Genomic DNA, 18,904 nt, shown 5'->3' with positions numbered 1-18,904 from the left:
GTTTTGGCTCCAAAACCAAAACAATGAGATGAGAGATGCTAAAAAAGCTACATAGAGCTGAGGGGCCATTATAATAAAATAAATATTGGAAAGAGCAGCTTTAAATGTGCTCAATAGGAGTTCTGAGCATACAACAAACAACAGTGCTGACAGAGCTAACCGTGTTTACCCGAGGGGGGATTGGAGGGCCGCCGTGGGTCGGGGCGGCGTTATCTGCGTTAACTGCCGTATAAGTCCACACAAAACAAGTGACGAAGGCCAACTGTTGCGTCGCCTCTCGCCGCCTGTGTCTCGGCCAAAAAGTTCCACTTGAACACTCCACATAGTCCAGCCAATGGCCAACAAGCAGGTGGGTTGTGCGCCTGCGTTAGACTTTATAACTCTATGTACCAGCTGGTAGTAGAGGTCGCCCGATTAATTGGTTTGGCCCGGCACAGATTCAACATGCTGAATTCTGGAGTCAGGTGGCCATGACTCCTCTACATCTTAACAAATTGCTTGCTGCTATATTAATGCTCTGAATGTGGAATTGAGCACCTTTAATGATTGATTGAGTGTCTGAAGATTGTAAAACCCTCGGCGAGGAACTTGTGATTTCTGGTTGTGTGACTAAACTTTCCTGAGATCTGGGGATTTGATGTAATTTAGTGTGATTGCAGTGGTCATAATTACTATTTTCGCTGAAGTGGTGATTGTTTAAATTCCTTCCATCATTCCTGAGTAATAGGAAGTGTCAAACAAAACCTTCATGACACAGTACTTTCAACACTCCCTCTTATCCCTGCAGAATTAAAATAGACCTGAGAAAGAAAAAAGAAGCCTTTCCTTTTCCATGACCACCTCTGCTGCTGGTGCAAATGAAAATGCCCTTCCCAAAATAGATCATTTTTAACCTTCAGATGTCCACTTTTACTTTAAGCCGGGTGACACCATGCCATCCATCACACCCAGCCTTTCAGATGTGAGCAACCCCGGGGAAAACACCGATACGATGAAGGGGAAAGTGTGATAGCGTGCTGCTGCTGCTGTGTAGTTAGGACCTCTATGGTTAGATTACCTCTAATTTCATCTCAGAGTAGCATTTAGACATTTTTCTGTGTGAGCAAAGTGGAAGTCATTCCTCTTTTTAGGGTAAACATTGAAAATGGATGCCTTGCCTTTCCAGCTCTTCCCTCAAATTACCACTTGACATGGCCAAACATCGCTCCGCATTATTGTCTGCCAGGAAAATGCATTTCTGAATGCTTTATTGAATGTTTTGTCTGGGTGGAAATTGTACGAAGTGTACCCAGCGCTTTGATCATCTTGACCTGGAAATGTGATAGTCACCCCACTTCACAGGGCTCTCTGACACCTGGGAAACTGGAGCTGGCATTCTTGATACACGATCTGCACCGCAGTACTAAAGACTTAAGTTCTCCTGTTTCGTACTCGGCAGAGACTACTGATGGGAACTGGAATTTCACATGGCTCAGACTGAGGCTTTTTTTTTTTTCTCTTCTCCCACAAGCCACTGGAGTCTCAACATTTGGAGCCTGGTTGGGAAAAAAATGTCCTGTATGATTTTTATGAACAAGATTCCTGCAGCATTACTTTAATTCAAACGCAGACATTCACTAAAAAGTGTTTTATATGTAGATGGATGTTGTTAATGGATATTCATTTTACAGGTTACTTGTCAGGGTGTCCCACAGTGTTTTGTATCAAAAGAGGGCCTCATAGATTAACACTCTTTATCTAAATATAACATGCATAAAAACTGCATAAGCACTATATCACACAGCAAATTCCTTATATGTAATGGGTGAGACTGTTGTCTATGCTGTCATTGTCTAACTAGACTGATCATAAGATGATATGCGCACTTGGTTAAACAACTTCCTGAGATATCAACTGATTATTTAATCATTTAATGGTGCTTGTTTTTGTCTCTTTGGTTTATTTTAGCATTTAAAAAAAACATTCCCACTCTAAATGCATTGCATCACATTAACATGGACTAGAGTGCTCAAATAAGAATTATGTGTTGGAGAATATTTTCCTTTTGAATTACATGGATAAAATTTGTTCAGTAATCAGTTTATGTATTACCGTTCTGAGCTGTGAGCTATTTAATTTGATGGCGGTTGCAGTGGTAGTGAGGCCAGAAGTAAATTGCACAGAGCCAGTGTGTGATTAGAGAAGCTGTGGCATGGCTTTTAAAGTTCACCACCCCTCAGGATATTTGATCGAGCTGCCGGCTTTTGATCGGTGTTAACATTACGGTAACCATGACAGTTTATTTATTACTACCAAAGAAAGAAAAAAAAAAAAAAAGATCATTTGTGTCAGAAAACAATCTCCCCTTCCTCTGACACGTTGGCACGGCACAAAAGAAAAATGTCAGGGTCAGTGATGGGCCATTAGCTCAGAGTGAGTTCCTTTTGTGCTCCCAGATCCATTGAAAACACCTTTTTTTAGTCTTCAACAGATGGTGCCATGACACAGCAACCACACGCTGCCCTGGGCCTTAAGCTAAAGACGTCTCTGAAGAAAAACAACACGGGACGTGGGACGAGAATGTCCTCGCAGAGAGGGAATGACATCACGAATGTGTAATAAAGAATTCACCTGCTTAGCAGGGCTGTATTGTAGTGCCTTGTGCGTTTGATTGACTACACGGTCGCCCTCTATTCATCGGTGTTCTACCCTTTCCTTTTTCGTGGAGGTCGCTCCGCCATCGCTGAAAATGTCACCGTGCTTTTTAATGAGAACTGCGCTGTAAGCCCCTCAATGGAAGCTTTTCAGCCAGATTAAATGTATCACTGTGCTGAAACTTTCCTCTCCTCTCTGCCCCTATTGTGACACAGTGGTTTTACAGAGCAGCTTGTTGCTGAAAAACAAGGTTAAGAAGATCAGTATCAAAGGAGGAGTGTTTTTGTGTGGCTTGCCGGAGAGTCTCGCTTCAGGTTTCCACCTGAAACACAAAGGTGTTTTCTTACCTGATTTGTATTCATTCACACAATGAGTGGACCTGCCTCTCTTGTTTCCAAGTAAGGAGAGTCCAGACGAGACTTTTGTTCGCCCTATCATCGGATACGTGCATGTTGCTTCCTCCAGTAGGAGCCTTGGAGCCCAGCCACAGGCTTTGTCCTGGACGGATTTTTTCCTGCCCTTTTTTTCCTCTTCTTTGTTGCTCTGTGTACACTCTAAGAAACCATTCAGATAAATGTTTGAGCACTACTTCTTCTCTTGGCTCCTGTGTTATTTCAATAATACCAAACCTTGTCACCCGAAAATTGCCTTGTCAGGATTCAAACCCACAAATTAGCAGTTTAAAGTGTCTCAGCCCACAGGTGCTTGTAGTTCAGTCCATCCTGGCACCACGTTGTGTTGTCTAAACACACACAATGTTGCCTGTGCAGTGGCACCTTATATGTAATGTGTAATGTGTATATGGGAATGTATCTGATCCAGTTGAGGTCAGTCAAACTGCTGCAAGTAAATATTCTTCTTGTTTCCAGGGTTTTTTCCTCACCGTGTCCCCGGAGTCCATCATGAAGGTGGCGAAGCACACTTCAGATAACAACAAAATATTCTGCATGAACCTCTCGGCACCTTTCATCAGCCAGTTCTTCAAAGAGCCCCTGATGGAGGTCATGCCTTACGTCGACATCTTGTTTGGCAACGAGACGGTAAGTGAAACAAGACGTGTGCTCGGTCCTCTGTAGGACGTATATTTGCCAACACGTTGTTTTGTTTAAGATGTACAGTACATGTGTTTCTTTGAGCATGCTTATATTTATCTTCACAAGGGAGGTTGGGCTGTCAGTCGTGATCGTCTGTTTCGGTTTTTGGTTATTTAGAGCGAAGTTATCAAAAACCTCTGTTGTTGAATGTTTGGCCGTTGTGGCTAAAATGTCAAAAAACAGTGGACACTGTCAACCTTATACCTGCTAGAGGGATTTTGTAAACATATAAACATGCTGATATTAGCATGTGTCCCGGTCAAGATTACACTTTTCTCCTAAAAACAGTCAAACATGCCCGATGCAGTCTAAATACTTCTGAATATCTTCCATTATTATTCTTATATCTTACATATGCAAAGGATTGTGCAGTCCTGGTGGAGGTATGTGCTCTCTGAGTGATTTATACTTTGTATATCCTCTCACCTTGTTTAAAGCAAATTCAAAATGTCATGTCCACCATTTCACTCCACTCAGTGCTCTCATTCCTCCTCAGTATCCATTTAACTTCTCACTTATCACTTGCCCCCATAAAGGGATGAATAAGAATTAGCCCGGTGATCATTCATCTCAATTTTGGTCACCATATTCATGCCGGTTGATCTATTGATTTCTCTCGCCGCTGTGGAAGCGAGTCGCTGGTTGGAGGTCAAGCTGTGGTAACAGACCGTGGTGCTGCTGGGACGTGTCCTCTAACGGGCCAGCTGAGCTTGACTCGGAGGCACCGCCTGGAGAAACTGAACCGTCGGGGGGAGGGGAGTGGAGTGGATGATCACTGGACTGAACTCGCCTCCCCACTGCTAAAGCTACTAAACAGAGCCCTGTCTCCGGGTTAAAGATGAGGTCCACAGACCAGGACAGAGCTGGAAGAAGCTGCTCAGCATTCGAGGATTTATTGCTGTTGCTGACTTCAGCTTTTTCCTCTTTTCTTTCCTCTCCCAGCATAAGACCTCCCTTTTACATATGCACATCTCTCTCGCTCCCTAATTGCTGTGAGGAACGATTCTGTCTCCGAAAACCACGTTGTACATTTTGCAAGCATTATGTATTTTCGGGTGGGTGGTACTGTAACTGTTTGCTTAAGAAGTTTGCTCACACCTCCAGTCATTACAGTTTAATGATTCCGGATAATTGCAATGTATGTTTGTTGAAGGAGATTATCTTTTGGAGTCTATGTCAGGGCTTGCTCTCTGGAATTGAACCTGGCTAACACCGCCAAAATAAGAGACTCAGTGGGGAAACAGAGCAGATATTCACTGCTCAGATGCCTCAAGCAGTGAGGTCTTCCAGGGTCCGTATAGGACTAATGCCTGTCCAGAGTGTTTTGACTCCTTTTGGCCTTCCTCTGTGTCGGCTGCTGGGAGGAGGGAGCGTGGAATGACTGCTCATACAGTCGAGCCCGAGACCTCCCATTGTGCACAAGTCAGACAAGGTTGGCGGTCATGCAGTTGTGCATGGTGAGTGACAGGCAGCAGGGCTGCATCGCCCACGCTCGCACCCCCCCCTCCAGCCCCCCTGGCCGTCCTCTCACCCCAACTTCCACCCCCCAAAGTGATGGATCAGCCTCAGCCCGCGATGCTTTCATAACAAGTCAGTGGCAGTCAGGATCATGCTGACTGACTCCTATTGCCTTGCAGAGTGCGCCATAAGGGAAGGCTAATGTGTCTGCCTGTCTCTGCCTTCCTCTCCCACTCGTACTGAGTCACGGTACAGGGCTACGCACACTCGGGGAAATATGTTAAAAGCAGCTGTGAGATCTCATGTTTTGAGAGTGACTAATAATAATTTTAGGGAAGATTGAAGTTTTTGAGAATCGAGTGCTGCATTATTTGTCATGACTGGGATCTTATTTCAGTCGGCTCACAATTCCCCTTTGATCGTTTGATAATTCCAAAACAGTCGTGCAGCAGACTCCAAAAAAATGTCAATAGCCGCTGTTTCTTCCCTTGTTTTAGCCTGCTTCTGATGTTGAAATGTGTCTCTACCCTTGGTAATTCTGCTGTAACTCGATCCTGTTGGTACTTGTTTGAAACCTGGCATCAGCAGGCCCTGCCTGGCCTATCGGCAGCCTCCTACTTATATAACTGTCTCCCATCCATCCTGTAATTACTGCCTTTTTGGGGCATAGTGTAGTGTCTGTTCCTTCACTGGTGGGGAGGGTGGAGAGGCTCACGACGCCGTTTCAGCGCTTCTAGGGCCTGAGATGGTGCCGACAGAGGCACATAGACATCAGACGCTACTCCATTTAATTGGCAAACATGTCGTGTGATAACCTGGGAACAGCACAGGCCTAATTGAGTCCTTCTGTGCTGTCCTCCTCTGACTACCTGACATGGAACCCAGGGCATTACATTTCCCTCCATTTAATGGCTGCAGTTAATTAGGCCCGAATGAGGGAATCATTACCGCTGGAAAAACCACATGCTGGTGGATTTGCCGTTAAAATTAGCCACAATTTGCTTTTGCTATTTGAGCATAAGAGATAAACCGCAGAATAGGGGGGTGGGGATGGGGGGGGGGGGACCATTACTGTCGGATTTCTATTGTGGAATTTTAGACATATCATAGACAAATGGAGCGATTAATCAAGACTGCATTAATCACCCTGACTGATGTTTTTTAAAGCCAGGATTCACGGTTCTCTCAATTTCGATCATTTCATGTACTTTGGCTCTTTTTTTGTATCTGCGCAAATGGTTTAAAAATATGCTTCCTCAATAAAATGGTACCGCAGATGAGCAGCTTAGTTTTTTTGCCCCACAGCCAATACCCAACAATCTCGTCATTCCCCTGCCATTAACATTATATATACCACCCCCATACAGGAGCTCTTCATGCCTTCCATTGCTGTCCAATGCGTTCTGCAGCTCCACACTCAGAGGGAGCTTATTTTTATGGGTCCCAGCCCCGTCTTCCAAGCGAGAGACAGCCATTGTAATTGAATACTCAATAGGTGAGCCATTTAACAAAAGTGGAAATGGCATTCGGCTATGTATTAATGTGCTTTGCTGAGGCAAAAGGAGCCATCATCATTTCAATGTTCAAGCTGTTTTAAAAGAGCATTTAGCCTGCCATCTCTCCAGGCCATGAGAGCAAAATGACACGGATTTCTTCCTCCTCTGTACTTTGTGTGAATGTTCCTCGCCTAATATTTTGTATGGTTATCTCGCTTATTTTCCCATCCATCCCTCAGCACCTCTCCCTGATCTAGGTGGAGGGATACAAGCAGCTCTACAGAAGGTTATTGTCATGAAAATCCCCTCAGGCGTTTTGGCTCTCAGCCCTATTTTTCTCCATCTGCATGCAGTGTGTGTGGGGCGGTGGGGGCTCTAATGATTTTTCCAGGACAGGCTGAAGTGGGTGTACAAGTATATACTATATGTGTGCTCGTGTGGATGGAAAAATAGGCAGTCGGAGGAGATACATGGGCAATCTAGCGTCATTTCTTAACATCTTTCCAGATTCGTCATTTGGCTTTGTTTGTTTGACGGACTGCTTGGACGTCTTATCTCTGTGGTGAAGCCCATGGCTGTTTATCGCCTCTGTGACGTGAGCGGGACCGTGGAAGTACGTGCTCGCTGCTGTCAGTATGTGTGGGTGATGGCAAGTTCACTAAAGGCCCCTTAGGGTATGATGGGTGTTCTTGCAACAAACAACAACAGAAAAAGAATAGGAGAAAGAACTTCCCCTTGACAGCTCACCCACAGCGGTACTCGAGATGTACTTCTCAACGGTAGCTTGAGGAAAATATCCTGTCTCACTGCCTAAAACAAAGAGATGCGAGAGCCAGATTAGCGAATTACCGAAACAGCTTTCCTTTCAGGCTCTTCTCGCTCTCCTCCTGTCAGAGCTGTCGGCAGAGAACGGGGTAGAACATGAGACATTAACCTCCATGTGTTTATTCACAAGGCCCCACAGGCCAACTGGGAGGATGAACACAGACCCATCTCCAAAGCTGGCAAAGCGGAACAATCACGATGTGTCATTGGAGGAAAAGACACAAAGTATTAGCCGCTGCTCTCCTTTGTGTCTTTCACAACTTCATTTTAATTGAATGTGCTATTTCTGTGATGAGTCACATGCCCTTCCGCTCAGCGCCAGAGTACATTGACCTTCAGTATGATGTACAGTCACGGTGAGTCATAGCGCACATTAGCTGTGATGATTTGCTAAATTCAAAAGCTGCCTTGTTTTATTTATTTTCATTTTGTTGCTGAATGCTAGATCAATGGTTCCCAACCCCGGGACCAGGACCCCCCATGATGCAAGAAGCTAAGAAAAAAGATATTTCTGCTGCATAATATTTTTGTCTTTTATCTCTTAGTTGAACGGCTCCTAACTCGTAGACAAGTATCAACTGGTGGCAAGACTATTTAAATTTAGCTGAATTGAAATAGGCTGCACGGTGGTGTGGTGGCAAGCACTGTCGCCTCACAGCAAGAGGTTCCATTCCAGGGCTGGACGCCCCTTCCCTCCTGTGTGGATTATTTTTTGTAGGGGCATTTTCTCCCCGTTTCAGCGTAGGTTCTCTCCGGGTTCTCCGGGCTTCCTCCCACAGTCCAAAGACATGCAGCTTAGGATAATTGATTACTCTAAACTGTATTTTTTACAGCATAGCATGCAAACCGGCCTGATGACAAGAACAGGGCAATGCAACAGCTTTGTTTATACGAAGTTGACCCGCACACTCGTGACCCACTCAGAATAGACTTGTGGTCCACTTTTAGGCCGTGACCCACTAGCTGGGAGCCGCTGAATTACATCATCATTAGGCAATCTGACTGAGAGCAAGCAGAGGAAACCCCCCTGGAAGAGCATTTCGCTGTGCAGCAATTTTGGCATATTGGCCACAATCAGAGGGGCAAAATGAAAGCATTTTCCTGGGCATCACAAACACTTCAACACAGCTGCTGAGATGTTTACTTGTTTTATTGTCGTGATAAAACAATTGAATAGTTGGAAATGCTAAAATATAGTCTGACAGTAGCATGCAGAGTCAGCAAACTGACTCACTTATATCAGTTATGCAGCAACATCTACCTACGGTTTTCTGTAACATTACTGGCATTAGCAGCCATACGCTCTTCCCAAGTGAGGCTGAAGGAGCAAAAGGGCATAAAATTGGGCAAGGGAGCATTATATGCTTATGAATTCAGCCTTTCATTTGCAAGAGGAAGCTTGTGTTTATTCTTCTTTCAAAAGTTACACGGTCTCACTTTAAAGGGTCACAAGGCCAAAAAAGGTTGTGAACCACCACTCGATCAAATGTCACTACGAGATACTGCTTCAATGAAACCTTCTGCCTTTTCTTATGTGTATAGAGGCGAAGCGAGGATTCAGTGTGGAAGAAGAATGATCTCTCCAACATTCCTCTGTTTTCCCTGGCCTGTCTGTTTGCGAGTCATGGTACTTTGGGAGCCAGCATGGCTCCACCAGAGGAGTCCGACTAACCACTGTAATTGTGCCGTGCCGAAGCCGCCTTCCCCAGCCCTGGGATTGAACCATGAAATATTTGAAAATGCCTGGGTTAAGAGAGGGGGGTCTTTGGCAGTGCAACGTGAAATGTGAGACCACAGAGCATCTTTAACAAGGAGGCGGATAGAAAGCCAGCCAGCCTGCCAGTCGGGCAGCCGGGGCACACGGTGGAGTCCTGTGAAGGAGAATAATTATGGATGTAAGAGGAGATATTGCGCTGGGAGCAGATCAATAGTGCCCACGTTCTGCTGGAGCTGAGGCCAGTGTATTTCTGTCACAGCAGGAGAGAGTGCAGGATATCAGCTTGTTGCTGGAGAGATTCGCAAAAGTTTGAACACCGGCGGGCTTCCCAGATAGCCGTACAGCCCTCATGCCTGTCCTCCCCCCACATCACTCCCAAATCACTGCTGCTATGAGTTTGGATGGTTGCTCCCTCCCCATCTCCAATCCTCTTATCCACACAGAGTTGGCAGGAGGACTGGCCTTTGTCTACTCGTGATTGTATTCCCACAGTCCGGGCTATACAGTCATGTTTTCCAGTGTCGTTTGGAGAACTCTTCCAATTTTCCCCATGGTTCGAAAATTCTGTATAAGAAAGGGACAAAGGCATAATGACCAAGCATAATATACCCACCCGCAATACCAAATTAATTTGCTTCATGCCACGGATAATAAAACCTATGGGCTTATTTCGGAAATGTTGCTCGGCTCAATTTGCCCGTCGCTCCCACTCGAGCTGAGTGGAATCATTGTTTTTCTGATTTATTGTGGCTTTTTGGAGTGCATCATGCAAGTATTGCCACGGCGTCGTTTCGCTCCCTGTGCAACGTCCATCACATGTTAGCCGTGTGCATAAATGTGGAATGATTAAACGTCCTTGTCGAACGGCCCCTGCCCTCCATGCAGCTTTTCATTTGGCAAATGGCCATCTTATGCCACATCAACACTTTGGACATCATCTCAATTTTTGTACGGCCAATTTATTCAGACAAAGCTCTCATGTCCCTTTCGCACACAAATGGTTCAAATTATTCTAAGAGCTTTTTTTTTCTCTCTCTGGGTTTTTCATTGTCTGAAGCATGCAAGTCCCCCCAGAGCAGATCTTTGTTTCTCATTAGGGGGTAAATAGAGCAGGCCAAATGCCCATATGTTTATTATACACAGGAGGGCATGGTCACCGTTCTCAACTGTTCACCGCAGGAAAAAAATCAGTTTGCTTTCTTGACCTTTTGTTCGTAGCGCCTGCAACCAAATGTCTATTGTATTTTACTGGATAATAAGCTTAAAATAAATGTAACCTCATCAAAAGCTTTTACAGCAGACTTTTTAATAAAGACTCTTTTTTTACCCAGAGTGAAAAACAAATGTACAATTATCGCACAATTACACTTACACACAATGAAACATCTGCAAAGATAACAAACATGTATACACTCAAACAAAACAAGAGAATAACCACATAATGAAAAAAACATGACAGTTATTGCACAATAATAGAACCAATTAACAGCAACTGAAAACTAGGTTTCAAATCTTATATTTCTCTATAATACTTAACATTTGTGACTAAATAAACAACATTCATTCATTATCCAAACCGCTTATCCTGTTCAGGGTCACGGGGCGCTGGAGCCGATCCCAGCTGACATTGGGCGAAGGCAGGGTCCACCCTGGACAGGTCACCAGTTCATCGCAGGGCACATGTAGAGACAGACAATTTCGAGTCTCCAAATAACCTGAGCTGCATGTTTTGGACTGTGGGAGGAAGCCAGAGAACCCGGAGAGAACCCACGCTGCAACGGGGAGAACATGCAAACTCCACACAGAAGGACCACCCGGGATCGGGGATCGAACCCGGGCCCCTCTTGCTGTGAGGTGATAGTGCTAGCCACTACACCACCGTGCAGCCCAAAACATCAATCAAACTTTAAGTCAGATTTGACTCACTTGCAACATGAGCAAGCAACTCAAAGTGTTGCTTTATTTACTTTCTGATCGGTGCATTCTTCTCATAACTAGAAAGACGAGTACAGACAAAACACAAATACAAACTTTGTCTTGTAGAAAACAAACAGCATTGTGATAACTTTGGCAGCTGATCGTGTGTTCATGTAGGTTTAAACTTAAACTCCACAAGTGCGTAACAATTCTCTAGCTTGCTGTTGCACCCAAACACGTTATTTCGATCACTTCAATGAATGCATTGACCTTGAAACTGTGCCCCAAAGAGCTGGAATCAAGATTGCATTTCAGTTGCTTTCATATGCGTGGCTAAAAAAACAACAATAATCTTCTTACTGTGAAGACCTGGGATCCTGAAAAATTCAATCAGGTGGACCTTGACCAAACAAATTGCCAGACAATCAACAAAACTTTAAACCGAGTCAGAAGTAAGCTCTGCCTGTAGCGCAGTCCCGTTCATCCGCCATCTCTCCTTTATCCACTGTCGTTCCTTAAGAGATGGCCAGTCTCTGGTAGTGTGACGTTGTGCGCTGACCCCTTGTTAGAGCCCAGAGGTGAGATGTGTGATAGAGGCCCTCAGTGCTGATAAGGCCATCAGGCTGATAACTAACTCCCCTTAGCACAAAGCTGTTACTGCCGCTGCCACAGCTTCCATTAGCCCCACCAGACCGGCTGAATGTCCGCCTGTTCCCTCCTGCTCTATCTGAGGTCACATCCTCTGTTCTGAGCCCCTCATGCAAACCCTGCTTTCCCCATGCTGAGATATCAGCGGAGATATTTATGTACTGCACATGTTTCCGATTGTTTAACCTTTGGACCGGTGCTGTAGGTGCTGCCGTCGTCCCTGTGGGCTTACTGAGACACCGCTCTCCTGCCCTTGTAGGCAGACTGAGATATTTGGGAGCAGAGGCTGTTGCTAAAAGTGTGTAATGGACTGGCAGGAAAGGGCACCGTTGAAATTGGTCACATGAAAGCTTAAGTCAACCCCGCACCTGCTTTCAAGTTTGTACAAGTCTCATCAAAATGGATTTAAAGGGAAACGTTCAACCATATTATTTTTGGTTATTTTCCTTGATTCAGTGCAGTGACGGTTGAAAAGAGGCCCATTCAGAACGTGCTGAATGCTTGGCCTGTGGTGTTGCCGCTCAATCAAACAACTTCACACTCGACGCTGCGCTTCCTTGTGTCCTCAGCAATACGCCTGCCGTAACATACAGTAGTTGCGTCACATACCCAAGTCACGGCTACTCACGGTCAGTGAAATACACTCTGGTTCAAGTGAAAAAACACCAGGGATGGACTTAACCATAGCCAAGGTAGGAAACCCTGGGGCCCCAAAACTAAAAGGGCCCCAAAAAGCTGTAGATTTATTATGTAGTTTAGATAGAATAGTGACATGAATACATTTGTTTTCATAAGTCAATGTTCCTGGAAATTCCTAACAAAAAGCCCCCAAAATGTTACAAAAAATGTATGTATACCTATGTAACCAAATGTGTATTTGGTTGTAAAGTTGTCCAGCGTTTGTGTAGCGCAACATTATGCAGACTATGTATTCATAATACAGAGCTATTCAGCCATCAAACATATTTAGTTCTAATGTACGTTAACCGTAAATTGTGCAGCTGTAGCATGTTGGAAACAATGTACAAAACATATGCATGTAATTTGAAGGAATTATTCAACAGATACTCAATTTCAATGGATTTGGAAGTGACAGTGCAGTTTACAACAGTGCATTATATAACGAACATATCCTGAGGCGAGCAGAGAGGTTTGACAGAAGTTGAAAGTGTATACCTTCTGATGCACCGCAGAAGGTATTCTTAATGTAAACGCTCTAGCTCACAACAACACACCATCTGGTGAACAGCGGACGAAGTTAAAGTAGAGGTAGAAATAACTGAATTATTTAGAAATTTAAAAAATATATAAATTGCCAGCAGGTGTTTCTTGCTCCTTTGCCGTTTTAGCTTCAAGACAATAGAGAAACGCCGATGAGGGAACGTAAAACATTTGGGAGTTATGGGAAGTCCTCATTCGGAATCCGGCTAAACTGTCGGTGCATGGCAGATGTAAATCACAAAAACCCTGTACGATCACACCCCCGTGGATAGAAATAGCTAGATGAAACATGCCACTTAATGGCTCGATAAAAACTAAAGTAAAATGCCATCAGTTGTTGAGTAAATTCCCAGAGGCAGTAAAAGCGACTGCTGCCTCTCTGGAGTGTGTTGCTGTGTGTGTGTGTGTGTGTGTGTGTGTTTACCCTCATGTTTGTGGCATGTCATGCTTGAGCAGGATTGCTGCAGTCTCCTGGGAGCTACAGGAGTGCTCGGTACAGGTGATTTATTCCTCCTAATCTGTCCTGCACAGTAGCAGGCGGCCGCCTTCCCTCCGCCCAGCATGGGTGAGGTGCTATCAGCTCGCGTGATCATATTAATAGTCACCTGCGGTCGTTATCGGCCCACATATCTTCGACGTGGCAGCTCCCCGTTCGGCGGCACCTGGCCCTCATGCCGGGGGCCGACGCCCTGACATCCATGAGAAGTCATCTTTGTGACCCCAGAGCCAAGTCAAGGGCACTAACAATCCCCACCGATGCCATCGCCTTGATTAGTTATTCACTCTCCGCCCCCACCCATCACCCTGTAATGTATGCTGTTGTAATCTGACTGGAAACGCTTGAGTTGCGTGCCAGATGTTGTTTTTACTGGGCATTTATGAAAGCTGTTTGACTCACCTCAGTGAAGTCCTCTTACGCTTAACATGCAGGGAATGAGGACGTCGTCATCTGCCACTGTTGTGTACGAATAATGCTATGTATGTAAGTATTGATAAGCGGCTGCAATATTTGAGATGTCATGACCCTGACGTGTACAGTTTAGTTTGACAGGTTCCTACAGAAGGTGATTTATCAAAGTCAACTGATCTGTTCAGACCTGATCTTCTATTCTCGTTTAGTTTGCACAGTTTGCACGACTAAGCCAGCTGTCGCGTTATTAAGTCAATTGTACAATTGTGGGAGTCACTTCTCCATTAAATGGTTGTAAGCATGAAACTCTGATGTCTTTGACATGAACATGTACTGAAATACCCAGAAATGAAGAACACAACAGGGGTGTTGTTGTAAATAACTTGTCAGGCCTGCACCCTTCTTTGTATCTCATCCCCCCCACCCCCTCCACACACACATACACACTCACACACAATGTCAAATACAATTCAATTTCTGCCTCAGCATCAGCTCGGGGTAACACGGTCAAGCAAATGCCTATTTTCTGAATGGCCTTGGGGAGTTATGCTTTTCAGCTTATCAGCTTTTATTAACCTTAGCACTGAAGTTTGCTCTTTGATTTAGATTCTTCGGGAAACACCGAAATTGGATTTCTTTTTTCTTTTTTCTCTTTTTTTTTCCTCGAGTCTCACTCCTGCTGTGACATATGCTCAACAGCTTGTTTCACAGAGGAGGAAAAAAAAACAACCGAAAAGCTCGCTTTGGTTTGTAACTGGCAATATTTTATCATGAGAGACGATAATGACTTCTCTAGTTTAATTCATTTCTTTTCATTCAGGTGTCTTTAAGAGCACGTATGCATTAAATGTTATGGCCAGTAGGAAATGTTTGAAAAGTTTTTTTTATTTTATTTTTTTGTTTTTAGATGAATGACCAACCAATAGGGTTATGAAGGCCCACTTTACTCCTCTGTTTACGGAAATGTAATATATAAAGACTGAATGCACATTAAGCAGTTAAGCTTAATTAAAAGGAAGATAATTAAGTCATACTGCACAGACCAGGCCTGCTAGACCCCTGTCACACGCAGTGTCGAGGAAAACAAAGTGTGAAGCTTTTGAGAACTGCCCTTTGCATGAAGTGTGTACTTTCTCTTTCATTTTGCTTGGCAAGAAATTGTAGACTCCCCCCCCCCCCTGACTGGGCTCTGGATTATTAGCTTAAGCTCTCTAAAAATATCCCTTTGACTGTTTAAGCCTCTGACAGCAGCAACATCTCACACATTCTGATAGCTTTATACTAACGATGGCTGCAGAGGGCTCATGCACTCAGCCCGCCTTGTTATCTTTTACCTTGTTTGCCCGAGGAGGAGAGGGAGGAGAATTTACGGAGAGGCCCACGAATTCTGCAACAGTCCTCTCTCCTTTTCGGAATCTGACTCGGAGCGGATCATCAAAAGGCGAGCATGCAATCACAGCAATCTCCGAACAAACGACATGCTTTTTTTTTGGGCACGAGAGGATTTTGCCCAGATGTCACTCGAAGCACTCGGCATTGTTGCGACAGCTGTAGAAGCACGTGGACCGTCACTTGAAAACCGTCTCCCACAACATACCGAAACAGCACACGTCAAATGTGAAACACACACAGCCTGAAACATGAGATTTTTGAATATTAATGCTGTAAACCCCTTGAGAAAATGTTACTTGTATGCCTATCATTTCAGTTTTATTGACTTGCCTGTGTAGTCCCGGTAATTGCATATTTACCACCATACAGTATTTATCATACCAATACATTAATATATTAGCTTTAGCTGAGCTTACAGTACCAAATATTTTTGATGGTGGAATTCACAACAGCTCATAGAAATTAATAAATTCCTAAAAGGGATTACGCTGTACACATGTGGCTCATAGACATCGCTTCAATTATCTTTTCTTCCAACACCCACACATCTCTCCAAAGACTTTTCTCACAAATATTATCGCTGCTAACTAGAGAGAGACGGAGGTCGAGATAGAGGCAACAGCACCATCGTTAATCCAGCCTTCATTCAGTCGTCTCTTTTAAATGCTTCCAGAGGAAATATCGCTGTTTTGACAAGACATTTTCCGAGCTGCTCCGGTCCCTGTGAGACGCTCACTGGTGATGGAACCTTCCTGAGGAGAAAAGTCAATATGTGGTTGTAAATAAATGAAAACAAATGTGAGACCTAAGCCTTCAATAGATTGAAAAAAAAAGGCGAAGGGAGGAGAAATACTCCTCACCTTTACTCATTATAAAACCGCTTCTTGACTACAGCGGCTAATTGACTAGCCTCTTGGCCCCTGTGTGTGTTGAAGGAGTAGTAGGGGGGGTGATGAATTGACATATTGCTGGCGCTGGGTTGTTGATCCAAGCGAGGAGCCATGAGGCTTCCCTCCAGGGACCAGTAACCTCATTGTTCCATGTCATCTCCTCCCCTTCTGTTTGAGGACCAGGTTGTCAACCTCTCCCCAAGGTCACGCAAATACCAGCCCCCCTTCTGCAGATAATTGGATTGTTTAGAATCATAGTATCAACTTATTGCCCCGTCTGGGGTCAAAAGTGAATTTAGTGCACGAGGTTGTCCGTCATGATTTGTGGCATCGTTCTAAACCGACAAGCAACAGCTTCTGTCTCCAGTTAAAGGATGTTACCAGTGGGGTTTTTGTTTTTTTTCATGTTTTGGCCTACAAATCACACATTGGACATCACAGCTGACCATATTGCAAACCATGCTGGTGTGTTTTAGGATTGTTGGATGTATTTTCCACTATTCCAAGCATACTTTGGCTTCCTTTCATTTCTGTACAATGTGGGGAATTAATTAGCAGGCCCTGAAACGTCCCAAAAACACTGGTAGATTGTTTACTTTATTACATGTTTGCTGAACATATTCAAATGGATGATGCGCAGTATACTGTAGCATTGTGTTGTTATATATATTTTCCTCCAATTCCAGGCATCCATTGATTACCATTATTCTCAAATCGATATTAAAGAAAGCAATTAGCAGACTTGAAACATATCCCCAAGTTTGTTGCCCTGCTATTCGTGCATAACTTTTCATGTGTAGGCAGTAAGCTGTTGGTTTCCATTCATTTTAATACAATTGGAAAATGAATTGGAAGACTCTTGAAACTTCAAACTCTTGAGTTTTGTAATCTGATAAATCTGGCCAATTCAACTGTAATGCAAAGCAGCAACATTCCTCGTAATGGAGACTTGACGTTCACCGTTAACATTTCACAAGTTTCAAGAGTATAGTGATATTTTTTCAATAATGTATGGAAACCAAAGGCGGCCTGAAATGGTAAATATATCTGAAATTCTAAAACTACAGCATCTATTTAAACAAGTTAAAGTTATCTCGAAGACTTTAAGCTTTGTTCTGTTTTTGTTCTACAGCGATACTAATTGCTGGTGTGCTATTTGGATCTCACTTCCCAGAAATCCAAACAGTGTCGCCTTTCTCGGGAACGTCGTCCGTTCATGATACTGCACATGCAAGGTCTTTATTCAGCCATTCGCTCAATTGCATTTGTGTTATCTAATTCGGCCATAAATAAGACTTAACAGACATTTATTTAAATGAACATCTTTGAGATAATTACTGTAAGCCTCAATGTGAAGTTTACATGATATGTAGCTAAGGAGCTAAATCCTACGTAAACACTGGTGTGGGCTTTTACAGTGCACCTGTTAGCATGCTGAAGAAAGATGGTGGGTGTTGAATGCCTGCAGTGTTGGGGATTCCCACAGACCAGCACATATTCACGGTTTCAGTGGCGGTTTTGTGGCTGGAGGCTGACGTGGTGTTACCCCTCACGCTGCCGTGGTAAGAGGAGATGAAGTTGGGCAATAGATTAAATGGGTGGGCTGCATGACTATTAAATCAGGGGGTTGGCAGAGCAACACTAACTCAGGTTACCTCTTCTCAAGTAACACGGCCGCACATGCGAGGAGCGGAGGCGAGCGAGATGTCTTTACCTCGCGTCCGGAGTGTGACACTGTGTGTAATTAACTGCTCATTTGTGTGTGTGCTTTTTTCTCTTCTTCTAGGAGGCGGCCACATTTGCCAAAGAGCTGGGCTTTGAGGTGAGTTGACCAGCAATCGCCCACTAAACAGATCCTAAAGGTTTATTTTTGCTGATAATGAAGTTCTTTTTGGACAGTGATTGATGTGCTATTATACTCTCCAGGCCTTGCAGCAGTTGCTATGGAAACCTGGCAGTCGTCATGGTTTCTTTGTTCAGCCAGCTCTCTGTTATGACGCACTCTGCTAGGTCTGCACCCAACATCGCCTACAGATGTTATTTATTGAATTTTGAAAAGCCTCTTGGGAAGCTGAGAAGTTGGGCATGGTTTCAAGCCTTTCTCCGCAGGCTCGGGGCTCATCAGGTTGCCTGGTTAAAAAGCCCGCTCATTATCTTCACTGCACTCCGGGATGATACTGTATGTCTTCACTGCTGTGGCATTACACCACGCTGAAACACACTGTTGTCTTTTAATAACCAAATTACAGCCACCTGTGGTTTTAGATTATGGAAATGAAGATTACAGTGCTTGTTTCCCCATAGAATGTGCTTTAAAGTGGGGCTGCCTCTTAACGTGTGAAATGAATGTTCCCTTGGTCTATTTTCTGCTCGTCTTTTGCATATTCCCCTCGCTGCCTTTTAAATGTGAAATCAAAAACACAAATAGCCGCTGCGTGTGTGTGTGTGTGTGTGTGTGTGTGTTTTAAATGGGCTCAGGTATTTTAAGTGCCTTCTCTCTTTCAAAGGTAGAGAGCTGCCTTCAGTGTGCCTCTGCACTGTGTGAATAATTGTCATCCAGAATCACTAACGGTGTGATCAACGTGACTGGAATAGAAATGCAATCCTGATGGCAGTGACAGGTTTAAGAGAGGAGAAGGGATGAAGGCAGGAAAAGAAGAAGGGGGGGGGGGGGGGGGGGGGGGGGGGGGGGGGGGGGGGGG

General features: G+C 44.3%; 1 protein-coding gene across 2 annotated transcripts in view; it reads left to right on the top strand.

Moving 5' to 3' along the window:
* LOC116381314 (adenosine kinase-like) overlaps positions 1 to 18,904 on the top strand; it is a 93,652-nt gene that overhangs the window by 64,544 nt on the left and 10,204 nt on the right. For both annotated transcript variants that reach the window (XM_031843378.1, XM_031843379.1), the window contains exons 7-8: positions 3,504 to 3,674; positions 17,989 to 18,024. In XM_031843378.1, the coding sequence (XP_031699238.1) occupies positions 3,504 to 3,674; positions 17,989 to 18,024 (207 nt within the window). The remainder of the gene's footprint in view (positions 1 to 3,503; positions 3,675 to 17,988; positions 18,025 to 18,904) is intronic.

This window comes from Anarrhichthys ocellatus, unplaced genomic scaffold, assembly GCF_004355925.1.
Source record: "Anarrhichthys ocellatus isolate YVR2014 unplaced genomic scaffold, GSC_Weel_1.0 scaffold4, whole genome shotgun sequence".
Classification (NCBI taxonomy): domain Eukaryota; kingdom Metazoa; phylum Chordata; class Actinopteri; order Perciformes; family Anarhichadidae; genus Anarrhichthys; species Anarrhichthys ocellatus.
This window is presented reverse-complemented; position numbering and strand designations above follow the sequence as displayed.